This window comes from Phoxinus phoxinus (assembly GCF_949152265.1).
Source record: "Phoxinus phoxinus genome assembly, chromosome: 13".
In the NCBI taxonomy this organism is placed as follows: domain Eukaryota; kingdom Metazoa; phylum Chordata; class Actinopteri; order Cypriniformes; family Leuciscidae; genus Phoxinus; species Phoxinus phoxinus.
Genome location: NC_136888.1, coordinates 33,777,336 through 33,800,373, shown reverse-complemented (window position 1 = coordinate 33,800,373; position 23,038 = coordinate 33,777,336). Strand labels below are relative to the sequence as shown.

The 23,038-nt window shown below is 40.6% G+C and overlaps 4 protein-coding genes across 8 annotated transcripts; all 4 read right to left on the bottom strand.

Moving 5' to 3' along the window:
* Window positions 1-1,199: 1,199 nt before the first annotated feature.
* On the bottom strand, window positions 1,200-4,209 carry LOC307009691 (zona pellucida sperm-binding protein 3-like). Its single transcript, XM_079633636.1, has 8 exons — window positions 3,488-4,209; window positions 3,068-3,186; window positions 2,885-2,988; window positions 2,580-2,757; window positions 2,322-2,439; window positions 2,157-2,239; window positions 1,998-2,089; window positions 1,200-1,926 (listed from the first exon to the last, which is right to left on the bottom strand). Exons 1-8 carry the CDS (start codon window positions 4,064-4,066, stop codon window positions 1,859-1,861), a joined length of 1,341 nt encoding a protein of 446 aa, XP_079489762.1. The 5' UTR covers window positions 4,067-4,209; the 3' UTR covers window positions 1,200-1,858.
* A 1,389-nt stretch (window positions 4,210-5,598) lies between these two features.
* On the bottom strand, window positions 5,599-8,582 carry LOC307008998 (zona pellucida sperm-binding protein 3-like). Of its 2 annotated transcripts, XM_079632371.1 has the most exons (9): window positions 8,441-8,549; window positions 7,978-8,366; window positions 7,549-7,667; window positions 7,366-7,469; window positions 7,089-7,264; window positions 6,829-6,946; window positions 6,664-6,746; window positions 6,498-6,589; window positions 5,601-6,427 (listed from the first exon to the last, which is right to left on the bottom strand). In XM_079632371.1, exons 5-9 carry the CDS (start codon window positions 7,193-7,195, stop codon window positions 6,360-6,362), a joined length of 468 nt encoding a protein of 155 aa, XP_079488497.1. In that variant the 5' UTR covers window positions 7,196-7,264; window positions 7,366-7,469; window positions 7,549-7,667; window positions 7,978-8,366; window positions 8,441-8,549; the 3' UTR covers window positions 5,601-6,359. The 2 variants fall into 2 exon arrangements, with proteins under 2 accessions (XP_079488496.1, XP_079488497.1); XM_079632370.1 differs by having other exon boundaries at window positions 5,599-6,427; window positions 7,978-8,582.
* A 2,166-nt stretch (window positions 8,583-10,748) lies between these two features.
* Window positions 10,749-13,610, bottom strand: LOC307008997 (zona pellucida sperm-binding protein 3-like). 2 transcript variants are annotated; one of them, XM_079632369.1, is made up of 8 exons: window positions 12,998-13,610; window positions 12,569-12,687; window positions 12,389-12,492; window positions 12,111-12,288; window positions 11,852-11,969; window positions 11,687-11,769; window positions 11,528-11,619; window positions 10,749-11,458 (listed from the first exon to the last, which is right to left on the bottom strand). In XM_079632369.1, exons 1-8 carry the CDS (start codon window positions 12,998-13,000, stop codon window positions 11,391-11,393), a joined length of 765 nt encoding a protein of 254 aa, XP_079488495.1. In that variant the 5' UTR covers window positions 13,001-13,610; the 3' UTR covers window positions 10,749-11,390. The 2 variants fall into 2 exon arrangements, with proteins under 2 accessions (XP_079488495.1, XP_079488494.1); XM_079632368.1 differs by having other exon boundaries at window positions 10,904-11,458; window positions 12,569-12,799; window positions 12,998-13,602.
* A 1,497-nt stretch (window positions 13,611-15,107) lies between these two features.
* Window positions 15,108-22,651, bottom strand: LOC307008987 (zona pellucida sperm-binding protein 3-like). 3 transcript variants are annotated; one of them, XM_079632357.1, is made up of 8 exons: window positions 17,478-18,126; window positions 17,057-17,175; window positions 16,876-16,979; window positions 16,611-16,788; window positions 16,352-16,469; window positions 16,186-16,268; window positions 16,018-16,109; window positions 15,108-15,947 (listed from the first exon to the last, which is right to left on the bottom strand). In XM_079632357.1, the coding sequence occupies exons 1-8, from the start codon at window positions 18,015-18,017 to the stop codon at window positions 15,880-15,882; spliced, it is 1,302 nt and encodes a 433-aa protein (XP_079488483.1). In that variant the 5' UTR covers window positions 18,018-18,126; the 3' UTR covers window positions 15,108-15,879. The 3 variants fall into 3 exon arrangements, with proteins under 3 accessions (XP_079488483.1, XP_079488481.1, XP_079488482.1); XM_079632355.1 differs by lacking the exon at window positions 17,478-18,126 and adding an exon at window positions 21,975-22,530 and having other exon boundaries at window positions 15,864-15,947; XM_079632356.1 differs by lacking the exons at window positions 15,108-15,947; window positions 16,018-16,109; window positions 16,186-16,268; ... (3 more) ...; window positions 17,057-17,175; window positions 17,478-18,126 and adding exons at window positions 19,679-20,426; window positions 20,497-20,588; window positions 20,664-20,746; ... (3 more) ...; window positions 21,546-21,664; window positions 21,975-22,651.
* Window positions 22,652-23,038: the final 387 nt, after the last annotated feature.

Here is a 23,038-nt window from a genome sequence, read left to right as displayed (position 1 = left end):
CTACTACTTCCAGCGAGATTCTGAAGTGTGCATACGATGGACACTTTACTATCCCATGAGGCACCAGGAGAGGATTTGTGAATGGCAGTGAAGCAACAACTGATGCTGGAAGGTCACATGACACATGACAACATCGTGGATGTAGTATATATGGATTTCATTCATACTACACAGCACATACTTTTTAGAAGTTGTTTAGTAATTACTAATTCAAAATAAGTACCTACTCAGAATATGTGATTTCGGATGCAGCCATTGAGTGGACATTTACATGACACTATTTTCAACTAAAAACAGACAACGTTTTATGCATTTTGGCCATTTATTTACATAACCACAGAGTTTTGGAGGGCTAAAAACACAAACATTTAAAAACGGGTTTCAAAGTGCAAGTTTTTGAAAAAGATACCATTACTTTCTTTGTGTAAACAACAAAAACTCAAATATGTTAAAACTGTGAAGTTATGCGCATGCGTATTACGTGTTCAGTCTATAGGAGCATAGTGCTTCTTTACAAAGTGTCATTGCCAACTACTGGCCTGGCAGCAGAATGCAGTGTTTTTAGTCATTTTCACGGATCCATGTGAACGGGGATTGTTTAGACAATGTTGTTTGTAAGCGAAACTTTTCAAAATAGAAAATCTTTCCATTTTTAGTACATTGTTGTGTATACATAACCTACACTTAGATCATTAGCCAATAACTCCTTTAACTGAACTGATGAATTTAACAAGCCTGATTCAAAAAGGAAGACACAGAAAATTTGCAGATTTGTGAGTCCCAAGGACCAGCGCTCAAAAATCAGCTTCTGAAATCACTACTGTCTGAATAGGTACTACATTCAAATTTACTTTGCGACCATAAAAAAAAATGATCCTCTATAGTATGAAAATCAGACAGACTATCTTCCATGTTATTGTCTTGTGACCTACCAGCAACAGTTGTGTCGCTTTACTGGTATTCGTAAATCCTCTCCCCTTGCCTCATGGGAGAGTGAAGTGTCCATTGAACGCACACTTCAGAATTTTCACAGAAGTAATAAGTAATTCATGGACTTGTGACCTACTGTTTTTCAAATACTATGTATTCACACATTTTGGCATACCATATTTCTATACTCCATAGAAGTAAAGTACTTGATTTCTGACAGCTCAGAACTGAAAACCACTGCATTAGCAAATGAGAACACTGGAAAGTCAATACGACTAAATTTTAATCTACATTCAAAATTTTACAAACATGCTTGTGCACGACAGAACCTTACTGTAATCTAAAAAGAACCCGAGTTGAAATGATAGACTAGAGATTCATAAATACAGATCCCAGAGAGAGGGGGCAGGGTCCAGGGTGTTTAGTATAACCAAAAGGGCTTAGAGATCAAACATCAGATAAAGTTTATTATAAGTAAAGCATCATAATATTCATATACAAACTTTGAGCACAGTAATACAATTTGGAGAACAAGTCCATTACATCAGCAATGCTTATGGGACAAGGTGTTCCCTGCAGAGAGGTTTTAGAATTATTTGCAAAATTCTTCAGAGCATAATGGATGTTTTTCTCATCAGCAATTCTGCTGTTAAACTAAACATGTAATGTAAACTGATGGCTTCAAAAGCATATACCAATTAACATTGGAGCTTATAGTAGCTGCATTTAAAATGCTCAATTTAAGATTACCTATGGAGTAAGTTTTAAACTACTGGAACCCTATGGTTGTATGGGACTTGAAAAGGTACAGTAGGACCATCACTTCACCACATCAGCAGAATGAGGCACTTTTTGCCCAATTTAAAATATGTTAAAATGGTCATGAAGCAAAATGACAACAGGAACAAGGATTGGTTTGTCAGGTTTATTAAGAAGCTCTCTTTTGCCCTTGAACCATTACAGGACCAAGTGAGGCCTTGCCTTCCCACTGAATGCCTAGAAAGAAGAGAGCCAAGTTAGAGACTTGAATAAAAAAACAACCTTAGAAAAGAGTAAACCCTACCAACCTCCATAGGAAGAAGCAGCAAATTCACCATCAGGACCACATGTTGAGTCACAGCAACCACAAACTTGGTCATTACCATCAGCAGCAAACCACCTGCAAAAAGACAGTCATGGAACCTCCAACATGAGCAAAGTCAGCTTAAAAAATAAACCCAACATACCCATTGGCAAAGGAACAGGACTTGTGCTGAGCGTCACTGGGTGCAGAAGCAATGGTTGCCTTCAGAATACAGGTTATGTAGATCTGCAAGGATGACAGACAAGTCACACAACCAAAGCAGATTGTAAGAGAAATCAAATTAACTCATGATATCCGTAATACATACAGAAGGACTGCTGCCCTCCTGGAACATAAACGCCTCCAGCTGGAACTGGATCTTGTCAACCTGGGACCGAGGCATGAAGCGGGAGCTGGAAGCTGTAGTTTTGGCATCCACAAAACACCTGATGACAAAGCAATCACAAAGAGTAACTCGAATGTCAAATACAAAACCAAGCAACAAGACCTTACCCATGAGTCTGTGACAAAGTGGCTACAAAAAGCAACTTGAACAGTCCTACCAGATCAAGGGCCATGACCTTACCCATGATTCTCAATGAAGGAATATCTTGGAAGGGAGTTCACATCAGGTACTTGAGTGGCCACACAGCGGTCCACAAACACACGCAGAGGCACATGATTGTACTGCATCACAGATGCCTCAATGTTAATAACGCCACCCAGGAAATAGGAGTATGAAGGCCTCTGATAGGACCAATCGTCTACAAAAAAAGAGATTATTTATTTTTTATATATATATATATATATATATATATATATATATATATATAGCACAGCCACAAAAGCAAGGGTAAAGATCTTTTATTGAAAGAAAAAACCTGTACCAACCCATCATGATCTTCAGGGAGAACAGCAAGACTTCTTGACCAGCCTCTGATGAGGCATAAGGGAGCCATGTTGGCCTCAAGGCATCACTGCTAACATTCTGAAGCCTGCGGTTCATGAAAATACCCATTAAATGGTCTCCCAGTTGCACAGGCAGCAGAGCAGAAAGTCACAGAGATCGCTTACCTTTGATAATGGCATTGAACACCAACAATTGCACCATCGGCCCGGGTAATCGGAGTACCTGCAAGCGCCTCAGGAGTGTAGGTAAGAGAGAAGGTGTAGACAAGCTCTTCCTCATTCATCTGCAAAAAGATTGTGGTTACCAAGAGGGTCATCCCACAGACTTCACATACCAAGACAGTGCCCTCAGTTGATATGAATGGGCACGTGCTCGGTGCAATAACTCCTAAATAAGAGCATCAAAATGCTGTTGGTTTGCAGGGTTATTTAAAGGCAAGTTGTAAATTCAGGATTTCGACATTCAAATAAATGGCCAGCTGCCATGGCATTGCAATTGACAACCAAGTAGACGACATTTCCTTGAAAGATTTGGACTATCCTCCGCCACACCAAAATAACCCATTAAGATGTAGGAGTTCTTACCATCAGCACACTGTTGCAGTCCTGTAATTCATACTCAAAGATGAGCACTCTTGACCCAGGATCCTGACCAACAACAGGACATCCACCTAAAGACAGGCCAGTTGGCTGGATCAACTGACCATTGCTGAAAAAGTCCTGCTGGACCTCTACGAGAACCCGGTTCTCGCCGCATTGAACCGCTACGCTGCTGGGAGTCACGGGTTGCCTCAGCTGGAAGTCCACCGCCAACTCGCTCTGCACCTCGGGAACAATGGGATACCTCCAATCCAAAGGCTTCACTGGACCCTGCAACAGCTGCTTCTCCTGAAGGCCAAAAGGCTCCTGCGCAAGGCTTTTGAAGTCAGGACCCAAAGGACTCTGAAACTGAGAAGCCACTTGCAAAGGGTTCCAGAGGCCTAGAGGAGAAAGGCCAGGACTTCTGGAAGCTGGATCTGATTTAGGCCCCATGCTTCTTGGACTAGGACTGTACCTCAAACTTCCCCAGACATCAGGCAGATCAAATGCAACTACCACAACCAACACTAACACACCTTTCAGGAATCCCATACTAAAAAAACTGTGACTCAAACACCTCAACATACACCAATGCTTGGCTTTGCTATTTTGTACAGCTTTGAACTAAGTTGGCTCCACCCCTTTTACCTTAATTGATTACCTTTGATTCTCCTCTGGACCTGTAGAGTTTATGCATCTTGAGGACCCACGCTCTTCACATTTTGTCTTGCTGCGTCTCAATTCGCCTACTTATACTATGACCTAAAAGTATGTACTGTTTTTGTGAAGAAAAAGTACATATTTTTGAGTGTGTAACAGAAGTGTAGACAAGCTTTGGAACATACGATCACATCATAAAATAGCGTCTTTAATGGTTGCTCTCTGTCGCTTAGTTACACGTGTCCTGTCACGTACACTGACCTGTAATTTATCTTGTCAAAGATAAAATCCTCCAAATTTAGTTTAGTTTCCTACTGTATCGGAGAGAAATGCAGAAGCACGTTGATCTGCCAGTCCCGGGTCTTTCATGCAGAGACTCTCCTCATATTGATGCACAATGATGCATTTAAAAGTTAATGGCCTAACAGATCTTAATAAAAGTTTACATTGTTGTTGCAGATTAAATATAACACGGATAACATTACATAACTATTTTAATCAGTTTAAATGTTGATTATTGGTCACCCAAATCCCTTTATCTAAACCTCTCTGCTTAACCATCGGTCGTGCACATCCGTCATGTTTTGTAGTTTTCTCAACACTTTTAAATCGTGTTTGTATTTCTGAACTGAATCCTCCTCCAAAACGCAATAGGTTGTGGGCAATATTAGCCATTATAGTGAGCACGGATCCACACATAGAAAATCAATCAGAAATAGTCATCCGGAGACTTCTGGCATACTCTTTTCAACATACTATGCTGTGGGACACAGTTATTTTATTCTCTCTTACTGTTTAGGATAAATAGTATGGACATTGAGATGCAGGGTCAGTCTCTCTTATTTGATAAAGGGTTGTATACGAAATTGCATACTTCCCTACTATATAGTTGGCGAAAGAAGTATGTTCGAATTTACAGTACTGATAAAAGAGACAAAAAGTACCTGGATGATCTACTACTTCCAGCGAGATTCTGAAGTGTGCATACAATGGACACTTTACTATCCCATGAGGCATCAGGAAAGGATTTGTGAATGGCAGTGAAGCAACAACTGATGCTGGAAGGTCACACGGCACATGACAACATCGTGGATGTAGTATATGTGGATTTCATTCATACTACGCACACAATCATACTACACAGAACATCCTTTTAAAAGGTTGTCAAGTCAAGTCATTTATATAGCGCTTTTAACAATGTAGATTGTTTCAAAGCGGCTTTACAGTGAAAAACTGATAATTTAAGGTAACAAAGATTGTTTAGGCTTTATAGCGGTTCTTGAATAAAGATATTTTCCAGCTAAAGTTAGTTTTGATTGATTCACTTGTCGCAACGATCATTAGTTTAATTACTAATTCAAATTTAGTACCTACTCAATAGAGTATGTGGTTTCGGATGCAACCATTGAGCGGACATTTACATGACACCATTTTCAACTAAAAAGAGACAACGTTTTATGCATTTTGGCCATTTATTTACAACATAATAGGGAAGTACTTGATTTCTGACACAGCTTAGGACTGAAAACCACTGCATTAGCAAATGAGAACACTGGAAGACTAAATTTTAATCAACATTCACAATTTTACAAACTTGTGCATGACGGAAACTTACTGTAATCTAAAAAGAACCCAAGAAGAAATGATAGATTCAATATTCATAAATACAGATCCCAGAGAGAGGGGATGGGGTGTTTAGTTTTTTTATTACCACAAGGGCTTAGTGATCAAACTTCAGATAAAGTTTATTATAAGTATTAAGCACCACACTATTCATATACAAACTTTGAGCACAGTAATACAATAGGGAGAACAACAAATCCATTACTACAGCAATCCTTATGGGACAAGGTGCTCCCTGCATAGAGGTTTTAGAATTATTTGCTACTCAAATTCTTAAGAGCATCATGTATGTTTGACATTAGGATTTCTGCTGTTAAACTAAACATGTAATGTAAATTGATGGCTTCAAAAGCATATACCAATTAACCATGGAGCTTATTTAAAATGCTCAATTTAAGATTACCTATGGAGAAGGTTCTAAACTACTGGGACCCAATGGTTGGATGGTATATGGGACTTGAAAAGGTACAGTAGGACCATCACTTTCACCACATCAGCAGAATGAGGCACTTTTTGCCCAATTTAAAATCTTTTATACCATACATGAAGCAAAATGACACGTCAGAAACAAGCAAGGATTGGTTTGTCAGGTTTATTAAGAAGCTCTCTTTTGCCCTTGAACCATTACAGGACCAAGTGAGGCCTTGCCTTCCCACTGAATGCCTGGAAAGAAGAGAGCCAAGTTAGAGCACTTGAAAACAAAGCAACCTTAGAAAGAGCAAACGCTACCAACCTCCATAGGGAGAAGCAGCAAATTCACCATCAGGACCACATGTTGAGTCACAGCAACCACAAACTTGGTCATTACCATCAGCAGCAAACCACCTGCAAAAAGACAAAGACATGAAACCTCCAATATAAGCAAAGTCAGCATAAAAAATAAAATAAAACCAACATACCCATTGGCAAAGGAACAGGAATTGCGCTGAGCGTCACTGGGTGCAGAAGCAATAGTTGCCTTCAGAATACAGGTTATGTAGATCTGCAAGGATGACAGACAAGTCCCAAAACCAAATCAGATTGTAAGAGAAATCAAATTAACTCATGATATTCGTAACACATACAGAAGGACTGCTGCCCTCCTGGAACATAAACGCCTCCAGCTGGAACTGGATCTTGTCAACCTGAGACCGAGGCATGAAGCGGGAGCTGGAAGCTGTAGTTTTGGCATCCACAAAACACCTGACGACAAAGCAATCACAAAGAGCAACTCATGAATGTCAACTGTAGACCATCAAGCAACTAGACCTTAACCATGACTCTGTACAGGATTAAGTTGCTTTTTTAAAACCACTGTCGTCACAATCAATGGCCATGACCTTACCCATGATTCTCAATGAAGGAATATATTGGAAGGGAGTTCACATCAGGTACTTGAGTGGCCACACAGCGGTCCACAAACACACGCAGAGGCACATGATTGTACTGCATCACAGATGCCTCTGTTAATAACGCCACCCAGGAAATAGGAGTATGAAGGCCTCTGATAGGACCAATCGTCTACAAAAAGTAAAAAAAAATTACATATATAGATTTTAGGCACAGCCACAATAGTAGGGGTAAAGATTTATTTTATAGAAAGAAAAAAAACCTGTACCAACCCATCATGATCTTCAGGGAGAACAGCAAGACTTCTTGACCAGCCTCTGATGAGGCATAAGGGACCCATGTTGGCCTCAAGGCATCACTGCTTACATTCTGAAGCCTACGGTTTATAAAAAAATACCCATTAAATGGTCTCCCAGTTGCACAAACAGCAGAGCAGAAAGTCAGAGAGCACTTACCTTTGATAATGGCATTGAACACCAACAATTGCACCATCAGCCCGGGTAATCGGAGTACCTGCAAGCGCCTCAGGGGTGTAGGTAAGAGAGAAGGTGTAGACAAGCTCCTCCTCATTCATCTGTAAAAAGATTGTGGTTACCAAGAGGGTCATCCCACAGACTTTACATACCAAGACAGTGCCCTCAGTTGATATGAATGGGAACATGCTCGGTGCAATAGTGGAATACCTCCTAAATAAAAGCATCAAAATGTTGTTGGTTTGCAGGGTTATTTAAAGGCAAGTAGTAAATTCAGGATTTCCACATTCAAATAAATGGTCCTAGCTGCCATGGCATAGCATTTTGACAACCAAGTAAACAGTTTTCTTGAAAGATTTGGACTATCCTCTGCCACAACAAAATAACCCATTAAGATTTATGAGTTCTTACCATCAGCACACTGTTGCAGTCCTGTAATTCATACTCAAAGATGAGCACTTTTGACCCAGGATCCTGACCAACAACAGGACATCCACCTAAAGACAGGCCAGTTGGCTGGATCAACTGACCATTGCTAAAAAAGTCCTGCTGGACCTCTACGAGAACCCGGTTCTCGCCGCATTGAACCGCTACACTGCTGGGAGTCACGGGTTGCCTCAACTGGAAGTCCACCGCCAACTCGCTCTGCACCTCGGGAACGATGGGATACCTCCAATCCAAAGGCTTCACTGGACCCTGCAACAGCTGCTTCTCCTGAAGGCCAAAAGGCTCCTGTGCAAGGCTTTCGGGACCCAAAGGACTCTGAAACTGAGAAGCCACTTGCAAAGGGTTCCAGAGGCCTAGAGGAGAAAGACCAGGACTTCTGGAAGCTGGATCTGATTTTGGCCCCATACTTCTTGGACTTTGACTGTACCTCAAACTTCCCCAGACATCAGGCAGATCAAATGCAACTACCAAAACCAACACTAACACACCTTTCAGGAATCCCATCCTAAAAAACTTTGACTCAAACACCTCAACATACACCAGTGCTTGGCTTTGCTATTTTGTACAGCTTTGAACTAAGTTGGCTCCACCCCTTTTACCTTAATTGATTACCTTTGATTCTCCTCTGGACCTGTAGAGTTTATGCATCTTGGGGACCCACGCTCTTCACATTTTGTCTTGCTGCGTCTCAATTCGCCTACTTATACTATGACTTAAAACAATGTACTGTTTTTGTGAAGAAAAAGTACATACTTTTGAGTGTGTAACAGAAGTGTAGACAAGCTTTGGAACATACGATCACATCAAAAAATAGCGTCTTTAATGGTTGCTTTCTGTCGCTTAGTTATATGTGTCCTGTCACCTAAACTGAAATGCAGAAGCACGTTGATCTGCCAGTCCCGGGTCTTTCATGCAGAGACTCTCCTCATATTGATGCACAATGATGCATTTAAAAGTTAATGGCCTAACAGATCTTTATAAAAGTTTACATTGTTGTTGCAGATTAAATATAACACAGATAATATCACATAACTATTTTAATCAGCTTTAATGTTGATTATTGGTCACCCAAACCCCTTTATAAACCTCTCTACTTAACCATCGGTCGTGCACATCCGCCATGTTTTGTAGTTTTCTCAACACTTTTAAATCGTGTTTGTATTTCTGAACTGAATCCTCCTCCAAAGCGCAATGGGTTGTGGGCAATATTAGCCATTATAGTGAGCACGGATCCACACATAGAAAATCGACCAGAAATAGTAGACCATCCGGAGACTTCTGGCATACTCTTTTCAACATACTATGCTTTGGGACACAGTTATTTTAATCTCTCATACTGTTTAGGATAAATAGTATGGAGATTGAGACGCAGGGTCAGTCTCTCTTATTTAATAAAAGGGTTGTATCCGAAATCGCATACTTCCCTTCTATATAGTTGGGGAAAAACAATATTTGACAAAAGAAGTGTGTTCGAATTTGCAGTACTGATAAAAGAGTAGGCAAAAAGTACCTGGATGATCTACTACTTCCAGCGAGATTCTGAAGTGTGCATACGATGGACACTTTACTATCCCATGAGGCCTCAGAAGAGGATTTGTGAATGGCAGTGAAGCAACAACTGATGCTGGAAGGTCACATGACACATGACAACATCGTGGATGTAGTATATATGGATTACATTCATACTACACAGCACATACTTTTTAGAAGTTGTTTAGTAATTACTAATTCAAAATAAGTACCTACTCAGAATATGTGATTTCGGATGCAGCCATTGAGTGGACATTTACATGACACTATTTTCAACTAAAAACAGACAACGTTTTATGCATTTTGGCCATTTATTTACATAACCACAGAGTTTTGGAGGGCTAAAAACACAAACATTTAAAAACGGGTTTCAAAGTGCAAGTTTTTGAAAAAGATACCATTACTTTCTTTGTGTAAACAACAAAAACTCAAATATGTTAAAACTGTGAAGTTATGCGCATGCGTATTACGTGTTCAGTCTATAGGAGCATAGTGCTTCTTTACAAAGTGTCATTGCCAACTACTGGCCTGGAAGCAGAATGCAGTGTTTTTAGTCATTTTCACGGATCCATGTGAACGGGGATTGTTTAGACAATGTTGTTTGTAAGCGAAACTTTTCAAAATAGAAAATCTTTCCATTTTTAGTACATTGTTGTGTATACATAACCTACACTTAGATCATTAGCCAATAACTCCTTTAACTGAACTGATGAATTTAACAAGCCTGATTCAAAAAGGAAGACACAGAAAATTTGCAGATTTGTGAGTCCCAAGGACCAGCGCTCAAAAATCAGCTTCTGAAATCACTACTGTCTGAGTAGGTACTACATTCAAATTTACTTTGCGACCATAAAAAAAAATGATCCTCTATAGTATGAAAATCAGACAGACTATCTTCCATGTTATTGTCTTGTGACCTACCAGCAACAGTTGTGTCGCTTTACTGGTATTCGTAAATCCTCTCCCCTTGCCTCATGGGAGAGTGAAGTGTCCATTGAACGCACACTTCAGAATTTTCACAGAAGTAATAAGTAATTCATGGACTTGTGACCTACTGTTTTTCAAATACTATGTATTCACACATTTTGGCATACCATATTTCTATACTCCATAGAAGTAAAGTACTTGATTTCTGACAGCTCAGAACTGAAAACCACTGCATTAGCAAATGAGAACACTGGAAAGTCAATACGACTAAATTTTAATCTACATTCAAAATTTTACAAACATGCTTGTGCACGACAGAACCTTACTGTAATCTAAAAAGAACCCGAGTTGAAATGATAGACTAGAGATTCATAAATACAGATCCCAGAGAGAGGTGGCAGGGTCCAGGGTGTTTAGTATAACCAAAAGGGCTTAGAGATCAAACATCAGATAAAGTTTATTATAAGTAAAGCATCATAATATTCATATACAAACTTTGAGCACAGTAATACAATTTGGAGAACAAGTCCATTACATCAGCAATGCTTATGGGACAAGGTGTTCCCTGCAGAGAGGTTTTAGAATTATTTGCAAAATTCTTCAGAGCATAATGGATGTTTCTCATCAGGAATTCTGCTGTTAAGCTAAACATGTAATGTAAACTGATGGCTTCAAAAGCATATACCAATTAACATTGGAGCTTATAGTAGCTGCATTTAAAATGCTCAATTTAAGATTACCTATGGAGTAAGTTTTAAACTACTGGAACCCTATGGTATATGGGACTTGAAAAGGTACAGTAGGACCATCACTTCACCACATCAGCAGAATGAGGCACTTTTTGCCCAATTTTAAAAAAAATGTTAAAATGGTCATGAATCAAATTGACAACAGGAACAAGGATTGGTTTGTCAGTTTTATTAAGAAGCTCTCTTTTGCCCTTGAACCATTACAGGACCAAGTGAGGCCTTGCCTTCCCACTGAATGCCTAGAAAGAAAAGAGCCAAGTTAGAGACTTGAATAAAAAACAACCTTAGAAAGAGTAAACCCTACCAACCTCCATAGGAAGAAGCAGCAAATTCACCATCAGGACCACATGTTGAGTCACAGCAACCACAAACTTGGTCATTACCATCAGCAGCAAACCACCTGCAAAAAGACAGTCATGGAACCTCCAATATGAGCAAAGTCAGCTTAAAAAATAAACTCAACATACCCATTGGCAAAGGAACAGGACTTGCGCTGAGCGTCACTGGGTGCAGAAGCAATCGTTGCCTTCAGAATACAGGTTATGTAGATCTGCAAGGATGACAGACAAGTCACAAAACCAAAGCAGATTGTAAGAGAAATCAAATTAACTCATGATATCCGTAATACATACAGAAGGACTGCTGCCCTCCTGGAACATAAACGCCTCCAGCTGGAAGTGGATCTTGTCAACCTGGGACCGAGGCATGAAGCGGGAGCTGGAAGCTGTAGTTTTGGCATCCACAAAACACCTGACGACAAAGCAATCAGAAAGAGCAACTCATGAATGTCAACTGTAGACCATCAAGCAACTAGACCTTAACCATGACTCTGTACAGGATTAAGTTGCTTTTTTAAACCACTGTCGTCACAATCAATGGCCATGACCTTACCCATGATTCTCAATGAAGGAATATCTTGGAAGGGAGTTCACATCAGGTACTTGAGTGGCCACACAGCGGTCCACAAACACACGCAAAGGCACATGATTGTACTGCATCACAGATGCCTCGATGTTAATAACGCCACCCAGGAAATAGGAGTATGAAGGCCTCTGATAGGACCAATCGTCTACAAAAAGTAAAAAAATTACATGTATATAGATTTTAGGCACAGCCACAATAGTAAGGGTAAAGATTTATTTTATAGAAAGAAAAAAACCTGTACCAACCCATCATGATCTTCAGGGAGAACAGCAAGACTTCTTGACCAGCCTCTGATGAGGCATACGGGAGCCATGTTGGCCTCAAGGCATCACTGCTTACATTCTGAAGCCTACAGTTTATAAAAAATAACCATTAAATGGTCTCCCAGTTGCACAGGCAGCAGAGCAGAAAGTCAGAGCACTTACCTTTGATAATGGCATTGAACACCAACAATTGCACCATCGGCCCGGGTAATCGGAGTACCTGCAAGTGCCTCAGGGGTGTAGGTAAGAGAGAAGGTGTAGACAAGCTCCTCCTCATTCATCTGTAAAAAGATCGTGGTTACCAAGAGGGTCATCCCACAGACTTCACATACCAAGACAGTGGCCTCAGTTGATATGAATGGGAACGTGCTCGGTGCAATAGTGGAATAACTCCTAAATAAAAGCATCAAAATGTTGTTGGTTTGCAGGGTTAGTTAAAGGCAAGAAGTAAATTAAGGATTTCCACATTCAAATAAATGGTCCTAGCTGCCATCGCATAGCATTTTGACAACCAAGTAAACGGAGTTTCCTTAAGATTTTGACTATCCTCTGCCACAACAAAATAACCCATTAAGATGTAGGAGTTCTTACCATCAGCACACTGTTGCAGTCCTGTAATTCATACTCAAAGATGAGCACTCTTGACCCAGGATCCTGACCAACAACAGGACATCCACCTAAAGACAGGCCAGATGGCTGGATCAACTGACCATTGCTGAAAAAGTCCTGCTGGACCTCTACGAGAACCCGGTTCTCGCCGCATTGAACCGCTACGCTGCTGGGAGTCACGGGTTGCCTCAACTGGAAGTCCACCGCCAACTCGCTCTGCACCTCGGGAATGATGGGTTACCTCCAATCCAAAGGCTTCACTGGACCCTGCAACAGCTGCTTCTCCTGAAGGCCAAAAGGCTCTTGTGCAAGGCTTTCGGGACCCAAAGGACTCTGAAACTGAGTAACCACTTGTAAAGGGTTCCAGAGGCCTAGAGGAGAAAGGCCAGGACTTCTGGAAGCTGGATCTGATTTTGGCCCCATACTTCTTGGACTTTGACTGTACCTCAAACTTCCCCAGACATCAGGCAGATCAAATGCAACTACCAAAACCAACACTAACACACCTTTCAGGAATCCCATACTAAAACACTTTGACTCAAACACCTCAACATACACCAGTGCTTGGCTTTGCCATTTTGTACAGCTTTGAACTAAGTTGGCTCCACCCCTTTTACCTCAATTGATTACCTTTGATTCTCCTCTGGACCTGTAGAGTTTATGCATCTTGGGGACCCATGCTCTTCACATTTTGTCTTGCTGTGTCTCAATTCGCCTACTTATACTATGACCTAAAAGTATGTACTGTTTTTGTGAAGAAAAAGTACATATTTTTGAGTGTGTAACAGAAGTGTAGACAAGCTTTGGAACATACTATCACATCATAAAATATCATATTTAACGGTTGCTCTCTGTCGCTTAGTTACACGTGTCCTGTCACGTACACTGACCTGTAATTTATCTTGTCAAAGATAAAATCCTCCACATTTAGTTTAGTTTCCTACTGTATCGGAGAGAAATGCAGAAGCACGTTGATCTGCCAGTCCCGGGTCTTTCATGCAGAGACTCTCCTCATATTGATGAACAATGATGCATTTAAAAGTTAATGGCCTAACAGATCTTTATAAAAGTTTACATTGTTGTTGCAGATGAAATATAACACAGATAATATTACATAACTATTTTAATCAGCTTTAATGTTGATTATGGTCACCCAAACCCCTTTATAAACCTCTCTACTTAACCATCGGTCGTGCACATCCGTCATGTTTTGTAGTTTTTTCAACACTTTTAAATCGTGTTTGTATTTCTGAACTGAATCCTCCTCCAAAGCGCAATGGGTTGTGGGCAATATTAGCCGTTATAGTGAGCACGGATCCACACATAGAAAATCAACCAGAAATAGTAGACCATCCGGAGGCTTCTGGCATACTCTTTTCAACATACTATGCTGTGGGACACAGTTATTTTATTCTCTCTTACTGTTTAGGATAAATAGTATGGACATTGAGATGCAGGATCAGTCTCTCTTATTTGATAAAAGGGTTGTATACGAAATCACATACTCCCCTACTATATAGTTGGCGAAAGTAGTATGTTCGAATTTGCAGTACTGATAAAAGAGTAGGCAAAAAGTACCTGGATGATCTACTACTTCCGGCGAGATTCTGAAGTGTGCATACGATGGACACTTTACTATCCCATGAGGCATCAGGAAAGGATTTGTGAATGGCAGTGAAGCAACAACTGATGCTGGAAGGTCACACGACACATGACAACATGGTGGATTTAGTATATATGGATTTCATTCATACTACGCACACAATCATACTACACAGAACATCCTTTTAAGAGGTTGTCAAGTCATCTTCATTTAAATAGCGCTTTTAACAATGTAGATTGTTTCAAAGCGGCTTTACAGTGAAAAACTGGTAATTTAAGGTAACAAAGATTGTTTTGGCTTTATAGCGGTTCTTGAATAAAGATATTTTCCAGCTAAAGTTAGTTTTGATTGATTCACTTGTCGCAACGATTATTAGTTTAATTACTAATTCAAATTTAGTACCTACTCAATAGAGTATGTGGTTTCGGATGCAACCATTGAGCGGACATTTACATGACACCATTTTTTCAACTAAAAAGAACGTTTTATGCATTTTGGCCATTTATTTACAACATAATAGGGAAGTTCTTGATTTCTGACACAGCTTAGGACTGAAAACCACTGCATTAGCAAATGAGAACACCGGAAGACTAAATTTTAATCAACATTCACAATTTTACAAACTTGTGCAAGACGGAAACTTACTGTAATCTAAAAAGAACCCAAGTAGAAATGATAGATTCAATTTTCATAAATACAGATCCCAGAGAGAGGGGATGGGGTGTTTAGTTTTTTTATTACCACAAGGGCTTAGTGATCAAACTTCAGATAGAGTTTATTATAAGTATTAAGCATCACAATATTCATATACAAACTTTGAGAGCACAGTAATACAATAGGGAGAACAAAAAATTCATTACAACAGCAATGCTTATGGGACAAGGTGTTCCCTGCATAGGGGTTTTAGAATTATTTGCTACTCAAATTCTTAAGAGCATCATGTATGTTTGACATTAGGATTTCTGCTGTTAAACTAAACATGCAATGCAAACTGATGGCTTCAAAAGCATATACCAATTAACCTTGCAGCTTATAGTAGCTGTATTTAAAATGCTCAATTTAAGATTACCTATGGAGAAAGTTCTAAACTTCTGGGACCCTATGGTTGGATGGTATATGGGACTTGAAAAGGTACAGTAGGACCATCACTTTCACCACATCAGCAGAATGAGGCACTTCTTGCCCAATTTAAAATATTTTATACTAGACATGAAGCAAAATGACAAGTCAGAAACAAGCAAGGATTGGTTTGTCAGTTTTATTAAGAAGCTCTCTTTTGCCCTTGAACCATTACAGGACCAAGTGAGGCCTTGCCTTCCCACTGAATGCCTGGAAAGAAGAGAGCCAAGTTAGAGCACTTGAAAACAAAGCAACCTTAGAAAGAGCAAACGCTACCAACCTCCATAGGGAGAAGCATCAAATTCACCATCAGGACCACATGTTGAGTCACAGCAACCACAAACTTGGTCATTCCCATCAGCAGCAAACCACCTGCAAAAAGACAAAGACATGGAGCCTCCAATATGAGCAAAGTCAGCTTAAAAAAAATAAAATAAAACCAACATACCCATTGGCAAAGGAACAGGACTTGCGCTGAGTGTCACTGGGTGCAGAAGCAATAGTTGCTTTCAGAATACAGGTTATGTAGATCTGCAAGGATGACAGACAAGTCACAAAACCAAAGCAGATTGTAAGAGAAAATCAAATTAACTCATGATATTCATAACACATACAGAAGGACTGCTGCCCTCCTGGAACATAAACGCCTCCAGCTGGAACTGGATCTTGTCAACCTGGGACCGAGGCATGAAGCGGGAGCTGGAAGCTGTAGTTTTGGCATCCACAAAACACCTGACGACAAAGCAATCACAAAGAGCAACTCATGAATGTCAACTGTAGACCATCAGGCAACTAGACCTTAACCATGACTCCGTACCAGATTAAGTTGCTTTTTTAAACCACTGTCGTCACAATCAATGGCCATGACCTTACCCATGATTCTCAATGAAGGAATATCTTGGAAGGGAGTTCACATCAGGTACTTGAGTGGCCACACAGCGGTCCACAAACACACGCAGAGGCACATGATTGTACTGCATCACAGATGCCTCGATGTTAATAACGCCACCCAGGAAATAGGAGTATGAAGGCCTCTGATAGGACCAATCGTCTACAAAAAAAAAAACATAGATTTTAGGCACAGCCACAATAGCAAGGGTAAAGATTTATTTTATAGAAAGAAAAAACCTGTACCAACCCATCATGATCTTCAGGGAGAACAGCAAGACTTCTTGACCAGCCTCTGATGAGGCATAAGGGACCCATGTTGGCCTCAAGGCATCACTGCTTACATTCTGAAGCCTGCGGTTCATGAAAATACCCATTAAATGGTCTCCCAGTTGCACAGGCAGCAGAGCAGAAAGTCAGAGAGCACTTACCTTTGATAATGGCATTGAACACCAACAATTGCACCATCGGCCCGGGTAATCGGAGTACCTGCAAGCGCCTCAGGGGTGTAGGTAAGAGAGAAGGTGTAGACAAGCTCTTCCTCATTCATCTGCAAAAAGATTGTGGTTACCAAGAGGGTCATCCCACAGACTTCACATACCAAGACAGTGCCCTCAGTTGATATGAATGGGCACGTGCTCGGTGCAATAACTCCTAAATAAGAGCATCAAAATGTTGTTGGTTTGCAGGGTTATTTAAAGGCAAGTAGTAAATTCAGGATTTCGACATTCAAATAGATGGCCAGCTGCCATGGCATAGCATTTTGACAACCAAGTAAACAGCGTTTCCTTGAAAGATTTGGACTATCCTCTGCCACACCAAAATAACCCATTAAGATGTATGAGTTCTTACCATCAGCACACTGTTGCAGTCCTGTAATTCATACTCAAAGATGAGCACTCTTGACCCAGGATCCTGACCAACAACAGGACATCCACCTAAAGACAGGCCAGTTGGCTGGATCAACTGGCCATTGCTGAAAAAGTCCTGCTGGACCTCTACGAGAACCCGGTTCTCGCCGCATTGAACCGCTACACTGCTGGGAGTCACGGGTTGCCTCAACTGGAAGTCCACCGCCAACTCGCTCTGCACCTCGGGAACAATGGGATACCTCCAATCCAAAGGCTTCAATGGACCCTGTAACAGCTGCTTCTCCTGAAGGCCAAAAGGCTCCTGCGCAAGGCTTTCGGGACCCAAAGGACTCTGAAACTGAGAAGCCACTTGCAAAGGGTTCCAGAGGCCTAGAGGAGAAAGGCCAGGACTTCTGGAAGCTGGATCTGATTTAGGCCCCATACTTCTTGGACTTTGACTGTACCTCAAACTTCCCCAGACATCAGGCAGATCAAATGCAACTACCAAGACCAACACTAACACACCTTTCAGGAATCCCATACTAAAACACTTTGACTCAAACACCTCAACATACACCAGTGCTTGGCTTTGCCATTTTGTACAGCTTTGAACTAAGTTGGCTCCACCCCTTTTACCTTAATTGATTACCTTTGATTCTCCTCTGGACCTGTAGAGTTTATGCATCTTGGGGACCCACGCTCTTCACATTTTGTCTTGATGCGTCTCAATTCGCCTACTTATACTATGACCTAAAAGTATGTACTGTTTTTGTGAAGAAAAAGTACATACTTTTGAGTGTGTAACAGAAGTGTAGACAAGCTTTGGAACATACTATCACATCATAAAATATCATCTTTAACGGTTGCTCTATGTCGCTTAGTTACAAGTGTCCTGTCACGTACACTGACCTGTAATTTATCTTGTCAAATATAAAATCCTCCACATTTAGTTTAGTTTCCTACTGTATCGGAGAGAAATGCAGAAGCACGTTGATCTGCCAGTCCCGGGTCTTTCATGCAGAGACTCTCCTCATATTGATGAACAATGATATATTTAAAAGTTAATGGCCTAACAGATCTTTATAAAAAAGTTTACATTGTTGTTGCAGATGAAATATAACACAGATAATATTACATAACTATTTTAATCAGCTTTAATGTTGATTATTGGTCACCCAAACCCCTTTATAAACCTCTCTACTTAACCATCGGTCGTGCACATCCGCCATGTTTTGTAGTTTTCTCAACACTTTTAAATCGTGTTTGTATTTCTGAACTGAATCCTCCTCCAAAGCGCAATGGGTTGTGGGCAATATTAGCCGTTATAGTGAGCACGGATCCACACATAGAAAATCAATCAGAAATAGTCATCCGGAGACTTCTGGCATACTCTTTTCAACATACTATGCTGTGGGACACAGTTATTTTATTCTCTCTTACTGTTTAGGATAAATAGTATGGACATTGAGATGCAGGGTCAGTCTCTCTTATTTAATAAAAGGGTTGTATACGAAATCGCATACTCCCCTACTATATAGTTGGCGAAAGTAGTATGTTCGAATTTGCAGTACTGATAAAAGAGTAGGCAAAAAGTACCTGGATGATCTACTACTTCCGGCGAGATTCTGAAGTGTGCATACGATGGACACTTTACTATCCCATGAGGCATCAGGAAAGGATTTGTGAATGGCAGTGAAGCAACAACTGATGCTGGAAGGTCACACGGCACATGACAACATCCTGGATGTAGTATATGTGGATTTCATTCATACTACGCACACAATCATAGTACACAGAACATCCTTTTAAAAGGTTGTCAAGTCAAGTCATCATTTATATAGCGCTTTTAACAATGTAGATTGTTTCAAAGCGGCTTTACAGTGAAAAACTGATAATTTAAGATAACAAAGATTGTTTAGGCTTTATAGCGGTTCTTGAATAAAGATATTTTCCAGCTAAAGTTAGTTTTGATTGATTCACTTCTGTCGCAACGATCATTAGTTTAATTACTAATTCAAATTTAGTACCTACTCAATAGAGTATGTGGTTTCGGATGCAACCATTGAGCGGACATTTACATGACACCATTTTTTCAACTAAAAAGAGACAACGTTTTATGCATTTTGGCCATTTATTTACAACATAATAGGGAAGTTCTTGATTTTTGACTCAGCTTAGGACTGAAAACCACTGCATTAGCAAATGAGAACACCGGAAGACTAAATTTTAATCAACGTTCACAATTTTACAAACTTGTGCATGACAGAAACTTAATGTAATCTAAAAAGAACCAAAGTAGAAATGATAGATTCAATATTCATAAATACAGATCCCAGAGAGAGGGGATGGGGTGTTTAGTTTTTTTATTACCACAAGGGCTTAGTGATCAAACTTAGGATAAAGTTTATTATAAGTATTAAGCATCACAATATTCATATACAAACTTTTAGAGCACAGTAATACAATAGGGAGAACAACAAATCCATTACAACAGCAATGCTTATGGGACAAGGTGTTCCCTGCATAGGGGTTTTAGAATTATTTGCTACTCAAATTCTTAAGAGCATCATGTATGTTTGACATTAGGATTTCTGCTGTTAAACTAAACATGCAATCTGATGGCTTCAAAAGCATATACCAATTAACCTTGGAGCTTATAGTAGCTGCATTTAAAATGCTAAATTTAAGATTACCTATGGAGAAAGTTCTAAACTTCTGGGACCCTACGGTTGGATGGTATATGGGACTTGAAACGGTACAGTAGGACCATCACTTTCACCACATCAGCAGAATGAGGCACTTCTTGCCCAATTTAAAATATTTTATACCAGACATGAAGCAAAATGACAAGTCAGAAACAAGCAAGGATTGGTTTGTCAGTTTTATTAAGCTCTCTTTTGCCCTTGAACCATTACAGGACCAAGTGAGGCCTTGCCTTCCCACTGAATGCCTAGAAAGGAGAGAGCCAAGTTAGAGCACTTGAAAACAAAGCAACCTTAGAAAGAGCAAACGCTACCAACCTCCATAGGGAGAAGCAGCAAATTCACCATCAGGACCACATGTTGAGTCACAGCAACCACAAACTTGGTCATTACCATCAGCAGCAAACCACCTGCAAAAAGACAAAGACATGGAACCTCCAATATGAGCAAAGTCATCATAAAAAAATAAAATAAAACCAACATACCCATTGGCAAAGGAACAGGACTTGCGCTGAGCGTCACTGGGTGCAGAAGCAATAGTTGCCTTCAGAATACAGGTTATGTAGATCTGCAAGGATGACAGACAAGTCACAAAACCAAAGCAGATTGTAAGGGAAATCAAATTAACTCATGATATTCGTAATACATACAGAAGGACTGCTGCCCTCCTGGAACATAAACGCCTCCAGCTGGAACTGGATCTTGTCAACCTGGGACCGAGGTATGAAGCGGGAGCTGGAAGCTGTAGTTTTGGCATCCACAAAACACCTGACGACAAAGCAAACACAAAGAGCAACTCATGAATGTCAACTGTAGACCATCAAGCAACTAGACCTTAACCATGACTCTGTACAGGATTAAGTTGCTTTTTTAAACCACTGTTGTCACAATCAATGGCCATGACCTTACCCATGATTCTCAATGAAGGAATATCTTGGAAGGGAGTTCACATCAGGTACTTGAGTGGCCACACAGCGGTCCACAAACACACGCAGAGGCACATGATTGTACTGCATCACAGATGCCTCGATGTTAATAACGCCACCCAGGAAATAGGAGTATGAAGGCCTCTGAAAGGACCAATCGTCTACAAAAAGTTAAAAAAAACACATATATATAGATTTTAGGCACAGCCACAATAGTAAGGGTAAAGATTTATTTTATAGAACGAAAAAAACCTGTACCAACCCATCATGATCTTCAGGGAGAACAGCAAGACTTCTTGACCAGCCTCCGATGAGGCATAAGGGAGCCATGTTGGCCTCAAGGCATCACTGCTTACATTCTGAAGCCTGCGGTTAATGAAAATACCCATTAAATGGTCTCCCAGTTGCACAAAAAGCAGAGCAGAAAGTCAGAGCACTTACCTTTGATAATGGCATTGAACACCAACAATTGCACCATCGGCCCGGGTAATCGGAGTACCTGCAAGTGCCTCAGGGGTGTAGGTAAGAGAGAAGGTGTAGACAAGCTCTTCCTCATTCATCTGTAAAAAGATTGTGGTTACCAAGAGGGTCATCCCACAGACTTCACATACCAAGACATTGCCCTCAGTTGATATGAATGGGAACGTGCTCGGTGCAATAGTGGAATACCTCCTAAATAAAAGCATCAAAATGTTGTTGGTTTGCAGGGTTATGTCAAGGCAAGTAGTAAATTCAGGATTTCCACATTAAAATAAATTGTCCTAGCTGCCATCACATAGCATTTTGACAACCAAGTAAACGGTTTCCTTGCAAGATTTGGACTATCCTCTGACACAACAAAATAACCCATTAAGATGTAGGAGTTCTTACCATCAGCACACTGTTGCAGTCCTGTAATTCATACTCAAAGATGAGCACTCTTGACCCAGGATCCTGACCAACAACAGGACATCCACCTAAAGACAGGCCAGTTGGCTGGATCAACTGACCATTGCTGAAAAAGTCCTGCTGGACCTCTACGAGAACCCGGTTCTCGCCGCATTGAACCGCTACGCTGCTGGGAGTCACGGGTTGCCTCAACTGGAAGTCCACCGCCAACTCGCTCTGCACCTCGGGAACGATGGGATACCTCCAATCCAAAGGCTTCACTGGACCCTGCAACAGCTGCTTCTCCTGAAGGCCAAAAGGCTCCTGCGCAAGGCTTTTGAAGTCAGGACCCAAAGGACTCTGAAACTGAGAAGCCACTTGCAAAGGGTTCCAGAGGCCTAGAGGAGAAAGGCCAGGACTTCTGGAAGCTGGATCTGATTTAGGCCCCATGCTTCTTGGACTAGGACTGTACCTCAAACTTCCCCAGACATCAGGCAGATCAAATGCAACTACCAAAACCAACACTAACACACCTTTCAGGAATCCCATACTAAAAAACTGTGACTCAAACACCTCAACATACACCAGTGCTTGGCTTTGCCATTTTGTACAGCTTTGAACTAAGTTGGCTCCACCCCTTTTACCTTAATTGATTACCTTTGATTCTCCTCTGGACCTGTAGAGTTTATGCATCTTGGGGACCCACGCTCTTCACATTTTGTCTTGCTGCGTCTCAATTCGCCTACTTATACTATGACCTAAAAGTATGTACTGTTTTTGTGAAGAAAAAGTACATATTTTTGAGTGTGTAACAGAAGTGTAGACAAGTTTTGGAACATACGATCACATCATAAAATAGCGTCTTTAACGGTTGCTCTATGTCGCTTAGTTACACGTGTCCTGTCACGTACACTGACCTGTAATTTATCTTGTCAAAGATAAAATCCTCCACATTTAGTTTAGTTTCCTACTGTATCGGAGAGAAATGCAGAAGCACGTTGATCTGCCAGTCCCGGTTCTTTCATGCAGAGACTCTCCTCATATTGATGCACAATGATGCATTTAAA